At 30.9% G+C, this 19,371-nt stretch overlaps 2 protein-coding genes across 4 annotated transcripts in view; both read right to left on the reverse strand.

Annotated features, from left to right (window-relative positions):
* LOC119830861 (kazrin) overlaps positions 1-19,371 on the reverse strand; it is a 64,684-nt gene that overhangs the window by 36,855 nt on the left and 8,458 nt on the right. The window lies entirely within an intron of this gene.
* Positions 16,818-17,688, reverse strand: LOC119830958. The gene is made up of 2 exons (XM_038354150.1): positions 17,485-17,688; positions 16,818-17,273 (listed from the first exon to the last, which is right to left on the reverse strand). The coding sequence occupies exons 1-2, from the start codon at positions 17,686-17,688 to the stop codon at positions 16,818-16,820; spliced, it is 660 nt and encodes a 219-aa protein (XP_038210078.1).

The raw sequence follows: 19,371 nt of genomic DNA on the forward strand, positions 1-19,371 counted from the left end.
GACAGATTCGAAATTCAAATGTAATATTTTTTTATAATTAAGTGTAACAGTATTTATGGCCAGACTAAGTATATTGCTCCCTTGAAATGAGGATCTTAAACATAAAACGATTAAATAAAGTGAAAAAATATGTTCAATATTTATCTTTACTATTTTTTATAAATCATTTTTATTTTACGGTGCCCATTAATGTAACTGGAAATAATTATAGTTTTTTATTTTATTAGAACTAAAACTACTCCTATATCTTGTCGACATAAAACTTATGTAAAAGCAATTATTTAATGGTAATTTTTTTTTAAATTTTTGTTTGTTACTTGAAATTATTGTATAATATGCGTAGGAATGTTTAAAATTTTATCAACTTCAAATAAATTAAATAATAATCGATTTTATCTTCTGACAATCTTCATCAATTGGGTAAATGGGCGCCAAAACCGCAAGCAACCAAATACAGCACCGTCACGTAATTTATTTTAAGTATTCGACGAGAACCTCGTTTTAATCATTACCCTGGGAAACAAATTTAATTAAAACTCCTAGATACTTTACATCGTTAATGATTGCGCATATTGATTCTATAAACATTAATTTAATTTGTTTGAATTAAATACATCACAATTATGTCCATAAATATAATTATATGATATATCATAACCATATCAAGTATATTCAAAAGTTATTAAAACTTTTGATAAAATTACATTTTGATTAGTAAGCGTATTTATTTACAAATGAAAAGCAAAGCAAACATCAAATATTATTTCATTATTCGTTCATTCCACTTGATCCTCTAGGCTTCAACCCTTTTATGCGGGAACATTCGAACATTTCCTACTTACAAACCTGACAATTACGTACGAAAAATTCTAATTAAACACACAAAAGGCTGTTAAAGGAGCAAGTATTACTTGTAAGCGAGGGTTTAGAAAGAGGGATTGGCGTTTCAGCCGTCTTAAAACGTTTTCACCTGGGTTGAGTGCGATTTGACGAGGTTCCCCAAGTTTTAATTACAAGCTTAATAAATCTACAGTCCCTATCCCTGATGGATTTAAGAGGACGACGGATAACAAATAGTTGATATCAATTTGGTTTTCAGAACAACAGCTTTATTATAAAAGCTTTCAAGAATCATTTTATAGCAATCAAAAAATTTAAATATAGGCAAAAAACATGACATCAACGTACAGTAGTAAGACACACATAAATAATAAATTATAGCATTTGTAAGTATTCAACGTTACCGTTAAAAGATAATTTAACAATCTATAATTGATCTTATAGATAAAAATCGGGGACCGATAACCGGAAAAGCAATACTCTTATACTGGATAACCATTAAATCAAACTAAAATTAGAAAAATCAATTTTCTCTATGATTCCTACTAATAAATCTTTTTCGTTCTTTGCATAGCGCAAACCCGTAAACTACCTATAATTAAGGAATTATTAATTAGTAGGAAAGGTCCTACCCGATTGCCTGGTAGAGTTTGCTACATAGCAATAAGACCGCCTTTTGTTCATAATTTTTGTGTTTAGTTACTCTATACAGATTCACTTTTTTCTTACCATATATTAAATTATTATAAATAAATATAAGTATATAATAAGTAAGTAAGCAATTATGAAAGATTTTTTTAAAATTCCCTTCTAAAAGAGGTAACAAGCAAAATAGGTCTATATGAAACTGCATAAGTTTTGAAGTTAAACGTGAATGACACATCATAAGTATAGGTATCTGAACCGAATGAACCAACCCCAGCTTTGCCCGTAGTACTTATATTGCAGGGTGAAGGAATTTTTAAAATCACTGCGGCAGTTCTTGAGGTTAGTGTTCAAAAAATAAGCTCTCAACTTTATAGCATTATAAAATGGAATATAGCTTATATTATAAGTGAGGATTAAACAAAGAACTTAAGTTTGTTTATTTGAAAATGGCATTAATTGACTCGTCTAACTATAATTACGTTTTAGTTATGAAGATAGATTATTGTTTAATCACTTTGTCTCAGCAACTAGCACTATTATAATTTGATAAACTAAATTGTCGATCATGAAAGTTCTATAATGAATATCTACATCTTCCTATTTAAAAAAAAATTGTGTTCCCAATCAATTACTATATAATCGTCGTTATTTCTCAATATGTATTAAAAAAACATGTAAATTATTGAAAACAAAAATATCACTAAACATCAACAAAATATCACACACAAAAATATCCAAAAAACGAAAAACATTCCTGAGCCTTAAATAGTTTATGACGACCTAATATATGTGGTACAGGATACCTGCATTCAAAATTCTCTCGGTGTTAATAAATTATAAATATACCTATATTGTAATATATAATACTCATAGTTCAATTGCTAACTATGAGTACAATACGTAGGTAAAATAAATAATAATGTTTCGTATAGAAACTCAAAATTGCTGAAAACATTGTGTACTGAAAATTTTGTAATAAAGTTTGTACATATTTCATTGTTTCCAAACTTTGAAAACTATTCCTGAAATTTAAAGTTCATATATATAATATTATACAATGTTGCGAAACACAAGATCAACACGTCTAAAACTTTGTGTTTGACTTTGTACACGTACCTACTCATTGCTTCAATATTAGCTGTTTATTTACAGAATTGGTTAAGTGAAAAGTTTATTAAACAGGGAGTTTTGTAATATTGTATTATTATGTAGATATTTATTTCTAATCAAGTTCAGTTCGTGGTAATCTATATGTATGTTGAGAAATTTTGAAAGAATAGAAAAAATTTGATCACGAGGCAGGATCAAATTTTTTCTATTCTTTCAAAATTTCTCATTATAAAGCATTTCAATGCTATAAAACTAAAAATTAAATATTTGTATGTTTTTGAAAATTCTGCACCTGAACTTAAAAACATATTTTACGTTACATAATACAAAATGACAACAGCTATATAAAATTTCATTAGACAGGGCGGATCAGGGAAAAGTCATTCAGCGATCAAACTTGCCTACCTTATAAATGTCCTTATGCTTTGGAATAATCCGAAAACAATTATCTTTAGAAATATTCGGCATACTACCCTTAAACATTAAAAAAAGTACTGAAATTCACACTGTAAATCGTGAAATCAAAATGATTCTGAAGTCAAAAATCTTTTCCAACACTGAAAATCCATTAGTTTCACCGGTGTCGCCATCGATAGAACTTTGAGTTTATAACTGAGTTGTATAGTGAGATTGTACCGATGTTGAAAACATTCTTTGAGAGTTTCACGACGCACCAAGTTATTAGCAAAACTATAAACCTTCTTTTTTATTTTGCAATATTTTATCCCATGTACATATGACCTAAACTACAGAATAGAAATCCTTGTAAATGGAAAAATGTAAATTCTATTCTTTGCCTCCTCATTACTTTTAACGGTGATCTTTCGATTATAATGTTGCGTGTGTATGTAAAAATTCCACTTTATATCGATCACCCTTTTTCAACCGACTTCAAATAAGAAGAAGGTTCAAAGGCTCATAACATTTTACTGGGAAAACCGATTAGATTATTTTTTTATTTGAAAGCTATTTAGTGCGCGCCATTTGTTCCATTGTTAATTTGGTTTAGTTTTAACAATTTGTAGGAGGTTAATTTTTGGTTAAACATAATTATTATTTCTATAAATAATTAGGAACATACAACATCATGTCGTGCCGTTACAAATTCTCTTGAATAATTTTCTTGATCAGACGGTTTAATTGTATCATTGAGATAGTGTTGTGAAGTGAAGACCCAAAGTTCTATCAACATCTGCCAGCTATTGGGCTAAATGCCAAAACAAACTAGCCCATAAAGTTGCCAGGAAATCGGATATGAACTCCCTGTGACTAGTATATTATATTAACTGAAACTTACAACAATGCTATGCCAAAAATAAAAATACTCCTCAAGCGAACCACGTTTTACAATGTAACATCTAGTTGAATTTGATTCGACTATTTTTTGTTTTTAGACGACCATAGAAACGAGGTCAGGGAGGGGGAGGTCTAATAAAATAATAAAACGACTTGGTCTAGTAGGATTCAGAAGGCTGAGCTGAAGGCTTCTGTAAAAAAAAATCGGCCCATAACATATGCGTAATACTTCTGCCCCGTGCCTCACACGGGGACACGGGTATTCGCTTTATTCAAATAAATTCGATTATGTAATATGTAAACTCCAATGTTAAATGATATTAGTCTATAGGGAATTTCATTTGGTTTATAATCGCTACGAAATATAATAAATAATACCTAATTAATAAACAAGATACCTCAATGATGATAACACAAAATTATAATATCATGATACTGTATATTAAGTTATTTCGTGTAAGATATCTTTAATCACGAATACTTCAAAGGTGCTTTATATAGGGTCACAAGAGATTATTTTCATTTTCACTCCTTTACAAATTACCTGCTGAATAAAGTTTGTAGCAGCTGTCTGTGTGATTATTATCAGATGCTTTCAAGAACAGTCTTGTCTCTATTGTCTTTTGTATTAATTTTCAACTTTCATAAAACTTTGTACGTAATATTTTCTTGTGCAACATGAATGTGTGATGCAAATTTCTCTTATGTTTAATCAGTAGAAATTTTGAAAGTCATAAAAGAAAATAAAAGATAATGTTAATTTATATTTCGACATCAGATTCGAGGTTTGTAACTAATATAAATACTAGCTGCGCCCCGCGGTAAGTCCGTATCCGGTAGGAATATCGGGATAAAAAGTTACCTATATGTTATTCCAGTTGTCCAGCTGCCTACGTACCAAATTTCATTGCAATCGGTTCAGTAGTTTTTGCGTGAAAGAGCAACAAACACACACATCGTTACAAACTTTCGCATTTATAATATTAGTAGGATTTGAAATATTTATGCCCCTTTAAACGCTACGCCATATAACTGGACACGGGATTCGCTACATATAGAACTACTTCGTTCTTCTTTGTCTTTGTAGCCACCGTTAAAAGTTCATATAAATAAATATATTACTCTTTGTTACATGAAGATGCATCAAAAATAATTAATGTTGAAAAACATCTACCACGAATTTAGCATACGCTCTCAAGTTTTATAAAAATATTAAAGTTCTTACCATATTTCGGTTTTTGTCTCACAGTTGCAAAGTTACTGGCAAAAGTTTAACAATGCTTGAAATTTATTCCACTTACGGTCGTATTCATAGTTATTCTTTAGTGATCCCTTGGTGCATATTTATATAGAGTAACCCTGTAATCCTGCAGTTGAAAGTAACCTGCTCCTACGATACATTTTTGTAATGATTTTAAGAACGTGACTTCAAAAACAAAATAAAGATCTGGATGATGCAGTCATGAAAATAATAAAACAATATATCTATGTTCATGTGTATTCATCATATTTAACTGTTAATTTTTGCATATTTTTTAAAACCTGTCTAACCTAGACCTAAAAGAATTTGTGTAGTTGCACTTAAAATTCAACCAAATACCTAGGTACAGTTCTTGCTTCTTATGTGATTCTCATTTTTTAAATAAACTTCTATATTTTAACCAACCAATACCTGCAATTTCAATTCAAACGGCGCTATTCAAAGTTAAAATTTAGTACCACTTGCGCATAATTTTAAAATTTAGGTCAGCCGCATGTCATAAAAAGCTCCTCATGCTACTATATATTACAGACGTGTTTGCAAAGCTGTGGTTTGCACAAAACACAGCCATTAGTTTCAATGTATACTTGTATATTAAGGTTGTGCGGTTTTATGATGAGAATATGGGCTACACGAAATATTTTTAGATGCTATTAATATGCAATTTTTGTTAAAGTTTGTTTTTAGGCTAACAAATAATTAAACTTTCACAAACATATTATTAAAAAAAGGTGAACAATTAAGTTAATTAAATCCTAATTCAATCAACAAGTATACAAGTAACATTCTGTCAAAGCTATTCCAGGTGTTATTATTTCTATACATAACCGAAATATTTTCTTCTATAGTGAGTTAGTATTCCATACATTTCCCATGAGTAGCAGTCTCGTCACGTTCCGTACGTGAGTAGACATCATTGGTCGAAGTCTCGCACTAGTTTATACTATATGAAGCCAATATTAGACCTTTCAAACTAAAATAACTCCACGTTTGCCTCAAAAATATGTTATTGGTAGGAAAATTGGAAAAAACACACAAATGATTATGTAAATTGAAGTAGCAATAAGCTGATGAATTACAACAAAATATTTAAAATACTAAAATAAACCTTACAAAGTAATATTGCGCGAATCGTTATAAATTTCATTTACTGCAATGATCATAAAAACCAACTGGAATGAAAGCAACTCGAATGCGCAATTTACTGCCACATCAGAGGTATTAAATATCAATTCAAAGAAGTTGCGTTGTTTGTTAAAAAAAAATGGTTTAGCTAAAAAATACTTTTACATTACCCTGTTGAAAGATTTATATCGTTATCGATATCTATAAGTAAGCTAGAGAAAAAAGACAACTACAAAGCCACATTAGCTAGCTACCCACTTGCTAATACCGCTTGTATGAATCGATTCCAGCCAAGCACCCCCTTACAAATATAGGCACGGACATGGCCTGTCTACCATCGGCGGTATTAACTGAATTTCTACTACAAAATTCATAGACATGATGTCTGTATCCAGTGCGGCGTGTTTGTGCTACTTAAAAGCATTATTTATTATGTACAAGCAATTCGTCGTGGCGGTCATACATCTTAATAGAAGTTTAAAATGCTTTTATTACGCTATTTTCGTGTGTGGTGTTTTCATAGTTATTTTCTTTTATAAATTCTACATTCTTATATATGCACAATATACAAAAAAAAAAAATTCCGAAGACGTTACATCTTGCTAATCTGTAGAGAATATTCGATACTGCTCTCTTTACTTAGATGCTGGAAAATATATGGTCCATATATACTAAATATTACATCGGGTACACTATGCTCATGCCATAGTTAGTACGATGGTCCAAATACCTATATCTTTCTTTAAGCAACCTTAGTCAGCCCGGTCATGCTTGACTGCTCGGCAGCTGCCGATTTTATGTAGGCATTTTCTAAATGAAACTTTGTTAAATATTTGAAATACGAAGTTTTTATATAAAGCTTGCTGATTTAACAGAGCTATCGGTGTGACTTTTTTCGTCGTGGCAACGTGCCCAGGCTTATCTCTGGTTTTATGTTCGATAAAAATTGGTTCCCAATGGAAAAAAACACGAAAGAATTTCTATAAATAATTTATATACACCCCTTAAAAATAACTTACACATATACAAATGACTATAATGTAATTTTCAAAATATTCAATAAAAATATGTGTTTGCGGTAATTATAAAATCGTTAAATATAAAGCTATTCTCCACAAATTAAAAGTCAGTATAAGGAATGAGTTGAATTCCTTCTTGCTTTACCAATACGATATACGAAAATTTTAAACAAGCACCAACCCTAATTTGGCCGTCTTGGGTTCGGAATTTTTCATAGTGCTCAATATAGTGCTATATCATCATATTTCAAATTTGTAATAGTTACCTACATATTTGACTATGCGATCTCTTTCATTCAATACCCATATAAAGCTGCGATAAATATTTTTAATTCGCCATTTTGTGGTGGGTGCCATCCTTGAAGGATTTTCATCAAGCATTTTTATTGTATAATTCACCTTAAACAAGAAAAATCAAAATTGGTTCATCTGTTCTTGAGCTACTATGCCAAAGACATGTGTGTTTTTAGCACAATACACACACACACAGTTTCTTCAAAGAAACCCTTTATAAGTTATGAAATATACTAAAATTTTATATACAGAATATCAATGCTGTGACATTTTTAAAAGTTAACAATATTTCTTTAAAATCTTGAGTATTATTAACATGAATTGTGAGATTATAAATTATTTACAAATGTACTAAAAATATTTCCTACTTGCCTTTTTTGTATTTAATGTAATTAATTAACTTGAGTAAGTATAAGCTCGAAACAAAACTTGCTACAAATAAAATGTAAGTTTAATAAGATGACTTAGTCGGATTTTACAAAACGCCATTTTCCTGCTTCTTTTCTGCTTTTTTCATATATGTACTAGAATGTAGTATAAAGTAAATGCAAAACGCAATATTAAAAATAAAGATATATTTATACAATAAATAAATTTCATATAATTGACACATCATTAAGTATTTTATAGACGTTTCATTAAATCTATATTAATAATAATTCCAGATTAAAGTATATTATGCGATATTTTATCTCCATAATGTTTCCAAAATTCACGAGCTTACAGAATGGTCAGGACCGTCCCCAATTTTGGTTTATTTCTAACGTATTTAAGTATTTATCTTTAGTGAAATTAAAAACGGTACGGTTTTACGGATTTTTATATTAATTTGAATATTGGTATTTCACTAATATTCTTGGTGCTACGTGGATATATATCAATAAAACAATAATAGCGAACGTTAAGCAAAACCCTTTACACCTTAACAACTGACAAACACTCGACCCTTTCCAACTTTAATGATTTGTAGGCAAAGCGTTCTCTAGTTTGCCGTAATGTGCTTACGTAGAATCTATATTATGTTATCTGTGGTAGAATTGTCTACAACGTCTTATGGTCGATGTTCCTTATTCCACGCCAATAATGGAGGGGTGCAATGAAATAGAGATATTTTATAAAGTATGACTGCAATTCATTGCCGCAATATAATAATAAATATTATTTGTTAAATTATTAATTTTCAAGAGGCAAGAGGTAGCTTTACAAATAATATTAAAAACTGACTTTATTCTTGAATTTTCTATCAAAATTGTAAAATAATATAAATATTAATTTTCCTTAAAAATTATCAACCTTAATGGGAAGCCTTAGATTACAATTTTAATGAACAAAGAGGGTAGCCCATTTAAGTTGTAACACAAAGTGCTGGTATTCAGTATATATTGTAAAATCCTTGGTAAGTGAGAAAATAATAAAGAAAGATGACGTCAGACTAACAGCTTGCGCCTACAGGCTTTTAGGCTCGAATATAAAACTCACATTTTTACTAATAACACTCTTTCAGTCACGTCCTTAATTTATGTGTGAAGCATGTTCCTTTCAGAATGACTTCATATTTTCATCTTATTAAGTTATTATTTTCTCTTATTTTATAATCATTATCAACTTTTACTACAAATCAATTTTTTGAACTGTGATTGTGTGCTCTCTTGTAATAAAATAATAAGCATTGATAGTGGACTGAATATTGCTAAAATATTGTTGTTATAGGTTGAAAGCTACAAGTGAAAAAATATTTATTTAATAATGTCATATCTTTTATGCTATTGTGACGTCTTCATCATAAAATAAAATTATAGTATGTACTAGCTGCGCCCCGCGGTTTCACCCGCGTAAGTCCGTATCCCGTAGGAATATCGGGATAAAAAATAGATGTTGGCCGATTCTCAGACCTACCCAATATGCTTACCAAATTTCAGAGGAATCGGTCAAGCCGTTTCGGAGGAGTATGGCAACGAAAACTGTGACACGAGAATTTTATATATATAGAAGATATATAAAAAAGTAATCTAAAAACCATTACTATTGATGGCTCATAAAATAGGTCAAGCTATATATTTGCATTGAACGTTCACACCCACGGGGTGTGTCTATTGTGTCAAGATTGTAGAATAATACAACAAGCACGAGCATAATGAATACAGAAGACGGTGGGCGTGGGCCGGTATACGAGGTGGGGCGGTTTATGAAACTATCAGCTACTTCTTGCAACTATGTGAATTGTAAAACAACTAAGTATAAGCTAATAAACGCAAGACGATTTTTCGAATGTATGAAATAATGCATTCAATATTCAATATTGAAAAACTGTTTGTGTATATTTATTCAGATTTTGTAACATTAAGTGTTAAATTTTTATAAAATTTGAATTGAAAATATTGTATTGTGTGATATTTTATTTAGTTTTAGACCTTTTTTAGGGATATTATCATTTTGTATTTATAATCTATGTTCTGGAGACATGGTTTAAGGAGATGAAACAAATTGTAAAGACAGATCAATTTCTATAAGTCTTAATCCATATTCTTTCAAACACAAAGTTATAATTTTGCAAAATATCATAAACTCACAAAGAATTAATTTGAATTCCTAAGTTACATCAACTGTCACGAGTAAATTGAAATCATGATAAATGAACATCGCATAGATTTTAATAAGAATTTAAAAGCACCATACCTAATCTAATATATAAAATATAAATCTTAAAAGCTTCAAAGCGCCCTGGAATTTGCCCCATTAGATTTTATGGGTGTCTCTTGTCCGCACATTAAATTATAACCGCAAGGAAAATGGAAGCAAGAATTGAAATTAAATTTTAGACTGTTTGAGATTGAATTGCTCCAGTAATGCTGATATAAAATGGAACTTTATCCTTTTAAAGTCAATCGTTGAGTTTGGCGGATCTTCAAACATTTTATGAAATTGTATCCTACGATACTGAACACTTTTATTTGAAGAAAGTGTTAGAAGTGTAATTAATCTCCCACTACTCATTAAACCATTGGAAATCGTTGTTAAAGATTAAACTTATCTTATATAGAACTTATATAGTACCACACAAGATCCTATACTATGACGTCAGCCACTCACTTCCCATATAAAGCAAGTAATGGTTGATACATCTGCGGATGGCATATCGCTTATATTTGCACGCAAGAACACAAATAATCCCTTAAAAATTGAAATATTAAAAACAAAGCAGCAGCTACATTTGCATAACAAAGGATTTAGATAAAAATACACTCAACAGTAATTAGATTATGAATGAACCATCATTTCCTAAACAAGAGTATGCCTGCGGCTTATAGTACCGTAGGGAAAAAGGACTTTGTTAAATGAAATCAGGACCAAGATGTGTTTTGCAAATGAAAGAAATAACTTTTTCAGTAAATTAATTATAATTCTTGTTATCTTTTCAAGTCCAACCTCCGTATAATATTCTTATATTCATCAGATAGTTCAAATAATATCCCATGATATACGGGGCACCGCGTGTACCGTGAAATGAATCGCAAGAGCATGCACTTTATTTGTGTTACTTGGCATGGTTATTCAGCATAAGCGTCTAAATATTAAAATAAATTTAAGATTTATACGTCAGGTACTATGTGACTCTGAGACGGTCACTACGAGACGCCAAAATCTACCGCGCCTATAGAAAAATATTTTATTTATTTATTTTTTTACTTGTTTATTTACACTTATTAGCACAATGATATTTCGTACAAAGGCCTTATTGCTAGACAGCAATCTCTGCCAGGCAACCTGCTAGGAAAGGGAATGCAAGGGTTAGTGCAAAATAGTAAAGATATATAAGAATATCAAAAAAATGACTTAATAAACAAATAATATACATATGTTTTACATAAATACTATATAAAAATATCATCTCGCGTGCAGAATTAAATTAAGAAAGGACGCAGTAAAATAAGAAAAATTAATCTTGTCTTTGAAGGATAGCTATGAGATTCGAAATAAGCTCATTGCTTAAATTTTTTGGTGGCATCTCCGACTGTTTATCCTCATTTAATGCAGTCGACAAATACGAACCTGAAATTAAATAAAAGCGTCCATGCAAGCGTATTTACAAAAATTTAATTAGAGTCCACCCTCGAAACTGCTTGCGGCGTTAATTCCATGCATTTCAGGAGCTTTTCTGTTTTCTTTTCGCACACTGTTTTATGATAATATTTACGGTAAAACATTTTAGTATTTAACGTCGTATAGCCTTTTATACTTGCATTTTACCGAATAACATTTGTATCGAATTTTTTTTACATCTTACTCTTAGTTTAAAATGAAACTATAATGGCGTCTTATTTTCATTAGAAATATCTAGTATTATAATAGTATTTATTTGTTATTTTTGAAGTGAAACTTCTTTAGAATCGTTGTGATTTCAAACCTGATGCAACGGAAAAACGACAGGTAAGAAACACAAATACAAAAATGTGTAGAATGAAGCCGGCAAAGAGTGAGACAGAAATATACATACTATTTTATTAATTCTTTTGTCGATTTACTTAAGTTTCACTTCTATCGTGTGTGAATCGCACACACACCTTTTTTTTTGCAAGCAATTATTTTATCTAATTTATCCACAGCACCCTACATCTTATAAGACCGGATTATAAGGAAGCCGCGCATCTCACGTTTAAACAAATAAGGACAATAAATGAGCACACATTTCCAAAATCAATAATCCATCCGCGCACTCCAATCCCGGACGTGATATGAAATAATGATGGGCTCTACAACAAGAGGCTTAATCTCGGCTCCATATCACGGCTATAGTCTAGATGTTATATTTATACGCAAATATTGCTCCATATTGCTTTCACCGATGCATCTGTAACTGGCTTGAGATAACGATATGAATGGCCAACGAAAATAAATGAAACTAATAAATCAGAACATCCAATCCATTGAATGAAACTTTGTGTTATGTAAAACTTAGATATATAAAAAAATATTAATTAGATTTAGGTAATCAAACAATACACTTAACACCATTACACACCTTTATACACCATATCATAAAAATATATTCTAGTATATTACTATTAACAGTTTTCTAAATCCATATCGTTCATTAACGTTGAAAGATAGTTTGGGTGAACAACTTTTTCTTAGATTCATTGTACACAATAAATCTATCCGTTCTATTTTCCGTATCTCAGAAAAATAAATTCCAATTAAAACACATCAAATGAATACACGTCAGCATATCGTGAGTGAAAGTGACATTTCTCTGAGTGATTTTCCATTACACACCTGTTCCCGCTGAAAATATCTCAATAATATTTAATCAAACAACCGACCATAGTGGGATCAATAATTCAATGCACCCGTTACCATCACGCGAAGCCATGACCGACCGAATAAAACTAATGAACTTTAAGCTGATTAATATGTGTTCCATAAATAAATGAAAATATGGCTGTCGGGGCGTAATCAACTCACATATTGATGAACGAAGCAGATTGCATTTATGATTTCACAACGTAACAAGTTTTTCAAATTATTTCATAGGTAATTAACAAAATGTGATTATTGGAACACATAATTTATTTTAAGAGAGGCATATGAAACCGAAATTGTAGAGTAAGAGCAATAGAAATTCGATTGCTGAGGCAGAATCACGGGTGGCCGAGACGCTAATAGTTGCTACGGTTTGACAAAATGACGAGGGTTCGAATCCTGCTTCGTGATCAAATTTTTTCCATTCTTTAAAATCTCATTAGAGAAAAAATTATCACTGTCACACTACGTCAAAAAAATTGTGCACTGATTAATATAAAGACAACGATATTTTAATTTATCTAGGCAAGTAATTATCTATCTATAAACAAAAAATATTTAAAAGGTATGTGTGCTTAAATCAGTTTTTCCAATGTTCTGAAAAGTAAAACAAACTGGTGTACAACGTGGTTAAAGACAGGTACATTCATTTTTTACTTTTATCCCATTGTAGGTATCTTAATCGTATATCAAACGTTCCTGCGAGAAACAATAGAATACATTTAAGCCAGTTCCCGGTGTTGTAAATGTGAAGTAACAATTTTCGCGATCACTCAACCCTGAACGAAGAGCAGGCGGACATTAGTGGGGGAAAAATTAGATTCGACCCCGACACCGCCGTAGGAGAGATTTTACCTTCTACACTCGCTTTTAGCCACTCCGCCCCTGCAGTTTATCCATTTTATATTTTCTCTTCCTAGCGAACAATGGGACAATATATTTCCTAATTTAGAAACGACGTAGATGTAGACTGACACTAAATAATTTATAGGTTTATGGGTTAAGCTTTTCTTACTTAATAGGTTATGCATACCCACTAGCTATCTGCCCGCAGCTTCGTCTGTGTAGTCAAAGGAAATTCCTATGTTGTAAGGCTATTTATCTTTCAACATAAAAATCATATTATGAAATCGCTTCCTTGAGACGTGAAAAAAGGTAAACAAACAGACAAATACATTATCACGTTTAAAATATAAACAATGTAATGCTTGTTAAAATTGTGTGTAACTCTGTGTATGTCTGTGATTATGATTTTTGTTTGAAAGATGAATTCGCCGGAAGTGTTAATAACTATGTCAGATGACAATCGTTCACAACTTAAGTGCCTAAACAAAATATGATGGACGACTTTTAAAATTTTCGTTTTAATTACTCGTTTCTAATTAAAATGAACAAACGCTTCAAGAGATTACATTTTTTAAATAAATAATTAAATCGCCTTCGCAACTGATAGCCTAACTTTAGAAATTACAAGAAAGCAGTAAAACTGAATTAAATAATCGGTACAAAGGAAAAAGTATAGCATCTTGTTTTTAATACGAGGCGCTAAAAACAATTAAGTGCAGAATGTTAGAGCACCGCTTGCCCGAATAGCAAAACACGACCGACTTTACGAGCCGCCCTTTGTTCCGCCGACTAAAAGGGTTAACTTTAAACATCACACTTAACCCTACTACTAGTGTCACAACGAGCTATCGTTATCTCTAAAGCATTTTTCTACCCTATCAACGTGTCTATGAGGGTCACATTGCTGAACATAATTATCACATTTCATACAGAACATGTCAGTGTAGTAAGTAGTTTTTAGAAAGAATGGAGGCATACTTCAGGCACAAGTTCACTTGTGCATAATGCCATAGGAAATAATAGCATTAAGACGCATAAATACGAACTGTAAATTTCCGTATGATAAAAATGACAGCCCGTGATAGATTATTTTTTTGTTGTCTGTACACATTAAAAATATTTCGATTTCCCCAATATGTTGTTAGATTTTCAATCTAACCGCAATTTACCTTTGTTATTTTAGTTTGTAATTCTATTAAAAAGCAAGCTACCTACGTATAAAGAATACATATACAACAACAACATTATTCACACAATAAGCAGTCATGTTTACAATTACCGAAATCATTCTGTAAAGTAAATATCTTCAGAGTTTTTATTCAAGCAAACGATAAATATAATATTATTCCTATAAAAAGTTATCCTCGCTTGTTACAAAAGGACCCTTTTGTCGAAAAGCCTTCAAGTTCGTGCCGAAATATAAATTTAACGAAAGATTAGTGAAATTCCGACCTAAAACGAGGTGGCAGCTTAGTATTAGTATTAAGCGGCCTATCACCTTCCACGTCACAAGGGTTTCACGCTCATTTAATTTCATGGCTCGAGTAACGAAACCTCGATCGATCGTTAAGTGACTTTATATAAACTAAAATAACTTCTTTATCACACGTTATTTAAACAGATTTATTGCGTTATTGAAATTAGAACTAGCTGTGCATATACCTACTATATATGCTTAGAAAACGTTAACACAATTTCACCTTAATTTGAAATTGGTTTGCCGAAACTAGATTATTTACCCTTATTTACAATGCCATTCACAGTTTCATTAAACAAACATAGATAGATACAAATGAAGTCGTTCTACAAATGATGACGCAATTTTAAGAAACACAAAATAAAAGTTATATAGACGTAGGCATCGAAATAACATTGACATTTTACAAAAGCCGCTGAATGAAACAGCAAATATGGAAGGGACTCAATACACATAATAGATTTTCAGACATTCAATGTTCTCTGAGGTACAATCGTATTGTTTATATACCTGGTTTATTTACTATGTAGCTGTCGGCATCCAAACATGTCGATATTGACACGGGTGCGGGAAAATTCACTATTTATGGCCCGAGGAGCTCAAACGAGAACACGGTAAGCCTTAGCAATTATGTACATTGTAGAACATTGTATAGTCATAAATATGTACAAGGTGCTGAATAATTGCTTGTTCTTTATGGTGGGTATTCTATTTTTTCTGTCACAACCGGTTCACTTTTCTTAGCTTTCAGCAGCGTAGTATATAATTTTTATTTAACGACACTGTATTTAAAGCTAATACAGTGTTGAACCTGTATATTTTTAAAATCATAATGAATAGTAATAAGGAGGTAAAACGGTAGTTCAATTAAAAAGTTCAAATTCGCAATGCTGCTTTTATTATCTTATTGTAGGAAATACATTTCCATGGCCCAAAAACAAGTACAGCAATACAGAAACAAGTAAAAGTACGAAACTATGTCGAGCTTGTTTTACAGTTCTCGTTTTTCAATTTAACTATATCATTTAGCTGTAATAAAACAGTTTTATAATTGCTATTTAACTTAGTTGTAGGATTTGGAAGCGTTTGTTTTACTTGCAAAAGCATTAATTAACACGGGATCTGTAAATAGTATCTTAGTATAATACTTTCTACGAATTTTTATTTAATGAAGTTAATCTTTGCTGGGGCATAATACATATTCGCAAAATGTATTAAATTTATTACTTTTTCTAGTTCGGCATTTTTTGATTTAAAATAATAAACTTCTTAATAACATTTATATGAAAAAAATTACACTTTAGTTTTTGTTTTTATTAGTATGCTATAAATACATATAATCTGTAATTTGTATCTGTTCCAAAGTAGAGTAGATGAATTTGATGCAATCATTAGTAGTAAGGACAGGTATGATTTAAAATCAGTTTAAATTGGTGTTTATTTAAGATTGTTAGAACGACAGCACATTAATCTCTGACCCATCAACGAAGCATCTAGCTTTCTATGAATTAAACAAAAGAGCTCTTATAGAAGTGATTTACGATTGTACTAAGTATAAAGTCTTCCTAATCAATAAAAATACACTGCGTATTTATAATATTTATTGTTCTATTATAACTCCATCCAGTGTGAAGTTCCTTTCGAAAAAAAACTTAACAATTCCGTTAACTCGTTCAACGAACATAATCTGATTCTGTGTTTCAAACTCGTGCAAGCCATTTGGCACTTGGTGTTTCATTTCAAGCATTTTTTGAGCCTCTTCAGACTCCGCTGTTACAATTTTCATTGATATTAGAGCTTCTACGAGACCCAGAACCGAATATTCCTTCAAATGATCATGTAATATATGCCTAGGAAATGTTTCTTGTATATCAATATCACACTGACGGAGTATACCTGCCATCGTTCCATAATAAATATCTAGTAGCTGGTCGTAATATTTGGAGAGAAAATCGTAATTTGCGCTCATGTACAAGAAATATGAAATATCTGTAGCCGGTGATGCAAAACGCGCCAACTGGTAATCCACCAAAACTACTTCGACTGGTTTTCTGCCCTGAAATATATTATCATGTGTGATTTTTGTCTACAAAACCAGTAAATAATGAAGAGAAATTTATGAAATAATTTACCTGATATATAAATATATTATTGTTATTCCAACAATCGGAGTGACATATCACATTATATTTAGAGACCGGTGTGCTGTATTTGTTTAAAATTGTAAATATATGAGGCGCTATTTGTGACAGCTGACTTTTGATTACAGGGTCTGTTATAACAGACACAGATGCATTGAAATACCAGATAAGGGAATTGGGTATGCTATTCAAATCTGAATATTGCACATCTTTACTTAGAGCCCGTTTAATATCATTAAATTTTTCTGGATATAATTTTTCCGCCACTAAAGAAAATGCGTGAAATTTTGCTAAATTTTTCACAACTAATGAAACATGTAAGAAGTCCATTGTTTTGAACCTGTTAAATACTTTGGATTTTGGAATTGTGTGCACTGCAATAAATTCCTTGTCGTACTCTATACTAGACAGAATACAATTGGGAAATTTATATTTTAAACCTTCTATTGTTATTAAGTTACGTTGTATCTCAAGAAAAATGGGCTGCACATGATTGTACATCACAAACTCTCTTCTATACGCCTCTCTAAAACACACTCGATCTTCAGGTTTATAATGTCGTTTTATAACAAAATCTATTTTTATTTTTACACCATTTCTAGTCCCATTTATGATGACTTTATGTAATCCAGACGCAAATGAATCGACATCTTCGTAGCCGAAATCGACACTATATTGTATATTTTGAATGTTTTTAATTTCAGCTACTTTTTCTATTATTTCAATCAAATCTTGATGAACACGTGATACTTTCCTTGCACACATTTTACACAACTTGCTACTATCAAGTTAATATGCTGACTCTTAAGTATACTATTTTTTATCATTTTGTAGCCACTCATTTTTGATGACTTTATCTAAGAGGCCAAGATAATGTCATTTATCACGGAATATCAGATATTTTTTTCTAAATCAGAAATTTTCAACTCATTCAACTACTTACTATAACATGAAGTGAACTGGAATCTATTTGAATATAGATAAGATCTGTACGTTTTAGTTACTATGATGTTGTTGAATAAAAAATTACGTCATCTAGGTACTTCTCTCCATAAAAATGTGTTACGTATTCTTGATCGTTATCTTCTTTCTCGAATTTCTCGATTTTCTCGAATGCAAGCAAGTATGAATTTTTGTATATTTGCGTATTTTTGTTTTATATGTAAATTTTACATACATATTTCTATTATTACTGCTTCTCCACGATAATCAGGTTGTCTGGAAGAGATCGCAATCTTTGCGAAAGACCGCCTGTTTCAGAGTGAATAATACGTATATTTTCTTTTTTACGTTTGTGGTCATTTTTGGTGTACAATAAAAAAAAAAATTTTTTTTTCGTCATCTACAAAAATCTTCTTTCACTATAATAGTAAAAATTTAAGAAAGTTCATTTAATTTGTTACGTTATAGATTGTAAAGTTATAAAGGTTAAAAAAGTAAAATTACATAAACGTACACATAAATACGTGTAGTTAATTGATAGCATTTGATTTTATAAGTAACACGACACTCACTAACGAGTTATATAGAACTTTATCAGTGCGGAACGGGCACCGTCCAGGCGAATATGAGATAAGCGAGGCTATACAATGCCTATTGTAACACTCAATAGCTAGACTGCGACTTGACACGTGTATGCACTAGGCGTGGGTAACGCTCTCCTCTACAGTATTCCTTCATTCACTTTGTCACAGGCTTTCTGGTCAGTGACTATCTTAGAATGAAGCAAGTATGTTACATTATGTATGTATATATATTATGTATTGTAGGTATATAACAAACCTAATCGGTTATTATAGGTGCATCTATTGAATTATTCTGGTAGAGTGCAAAATGAATTAATAAAATGCAGACAGAATTTATAAATTATATTGGTATTGTTAAATAATTTACAGTGTTATCGTAGTATAAAGAACCAGTATGATTAATAGTCTGTAATCAAATAATTTAAGTTTTGATCGATACTTTTTATTGTATATTTTTCGATATGGTCTTTTTTTTTTTTTTTTTTTT

Source organism: Zerene cesonia, chromosome 12 (assembly GCF_012273895.1).
Source record: "Zerene cesonia ecotype Mississippi chromosome 12, Zerene_cesonia_1.1, whole genome shotgun sequence".
Taxonomy (NCBI): Eukaryota; Metazoa; Arthropoda; class Insecta; order Lepidoptera; family Pieridae; genus Zerene; species Zerene cesonia.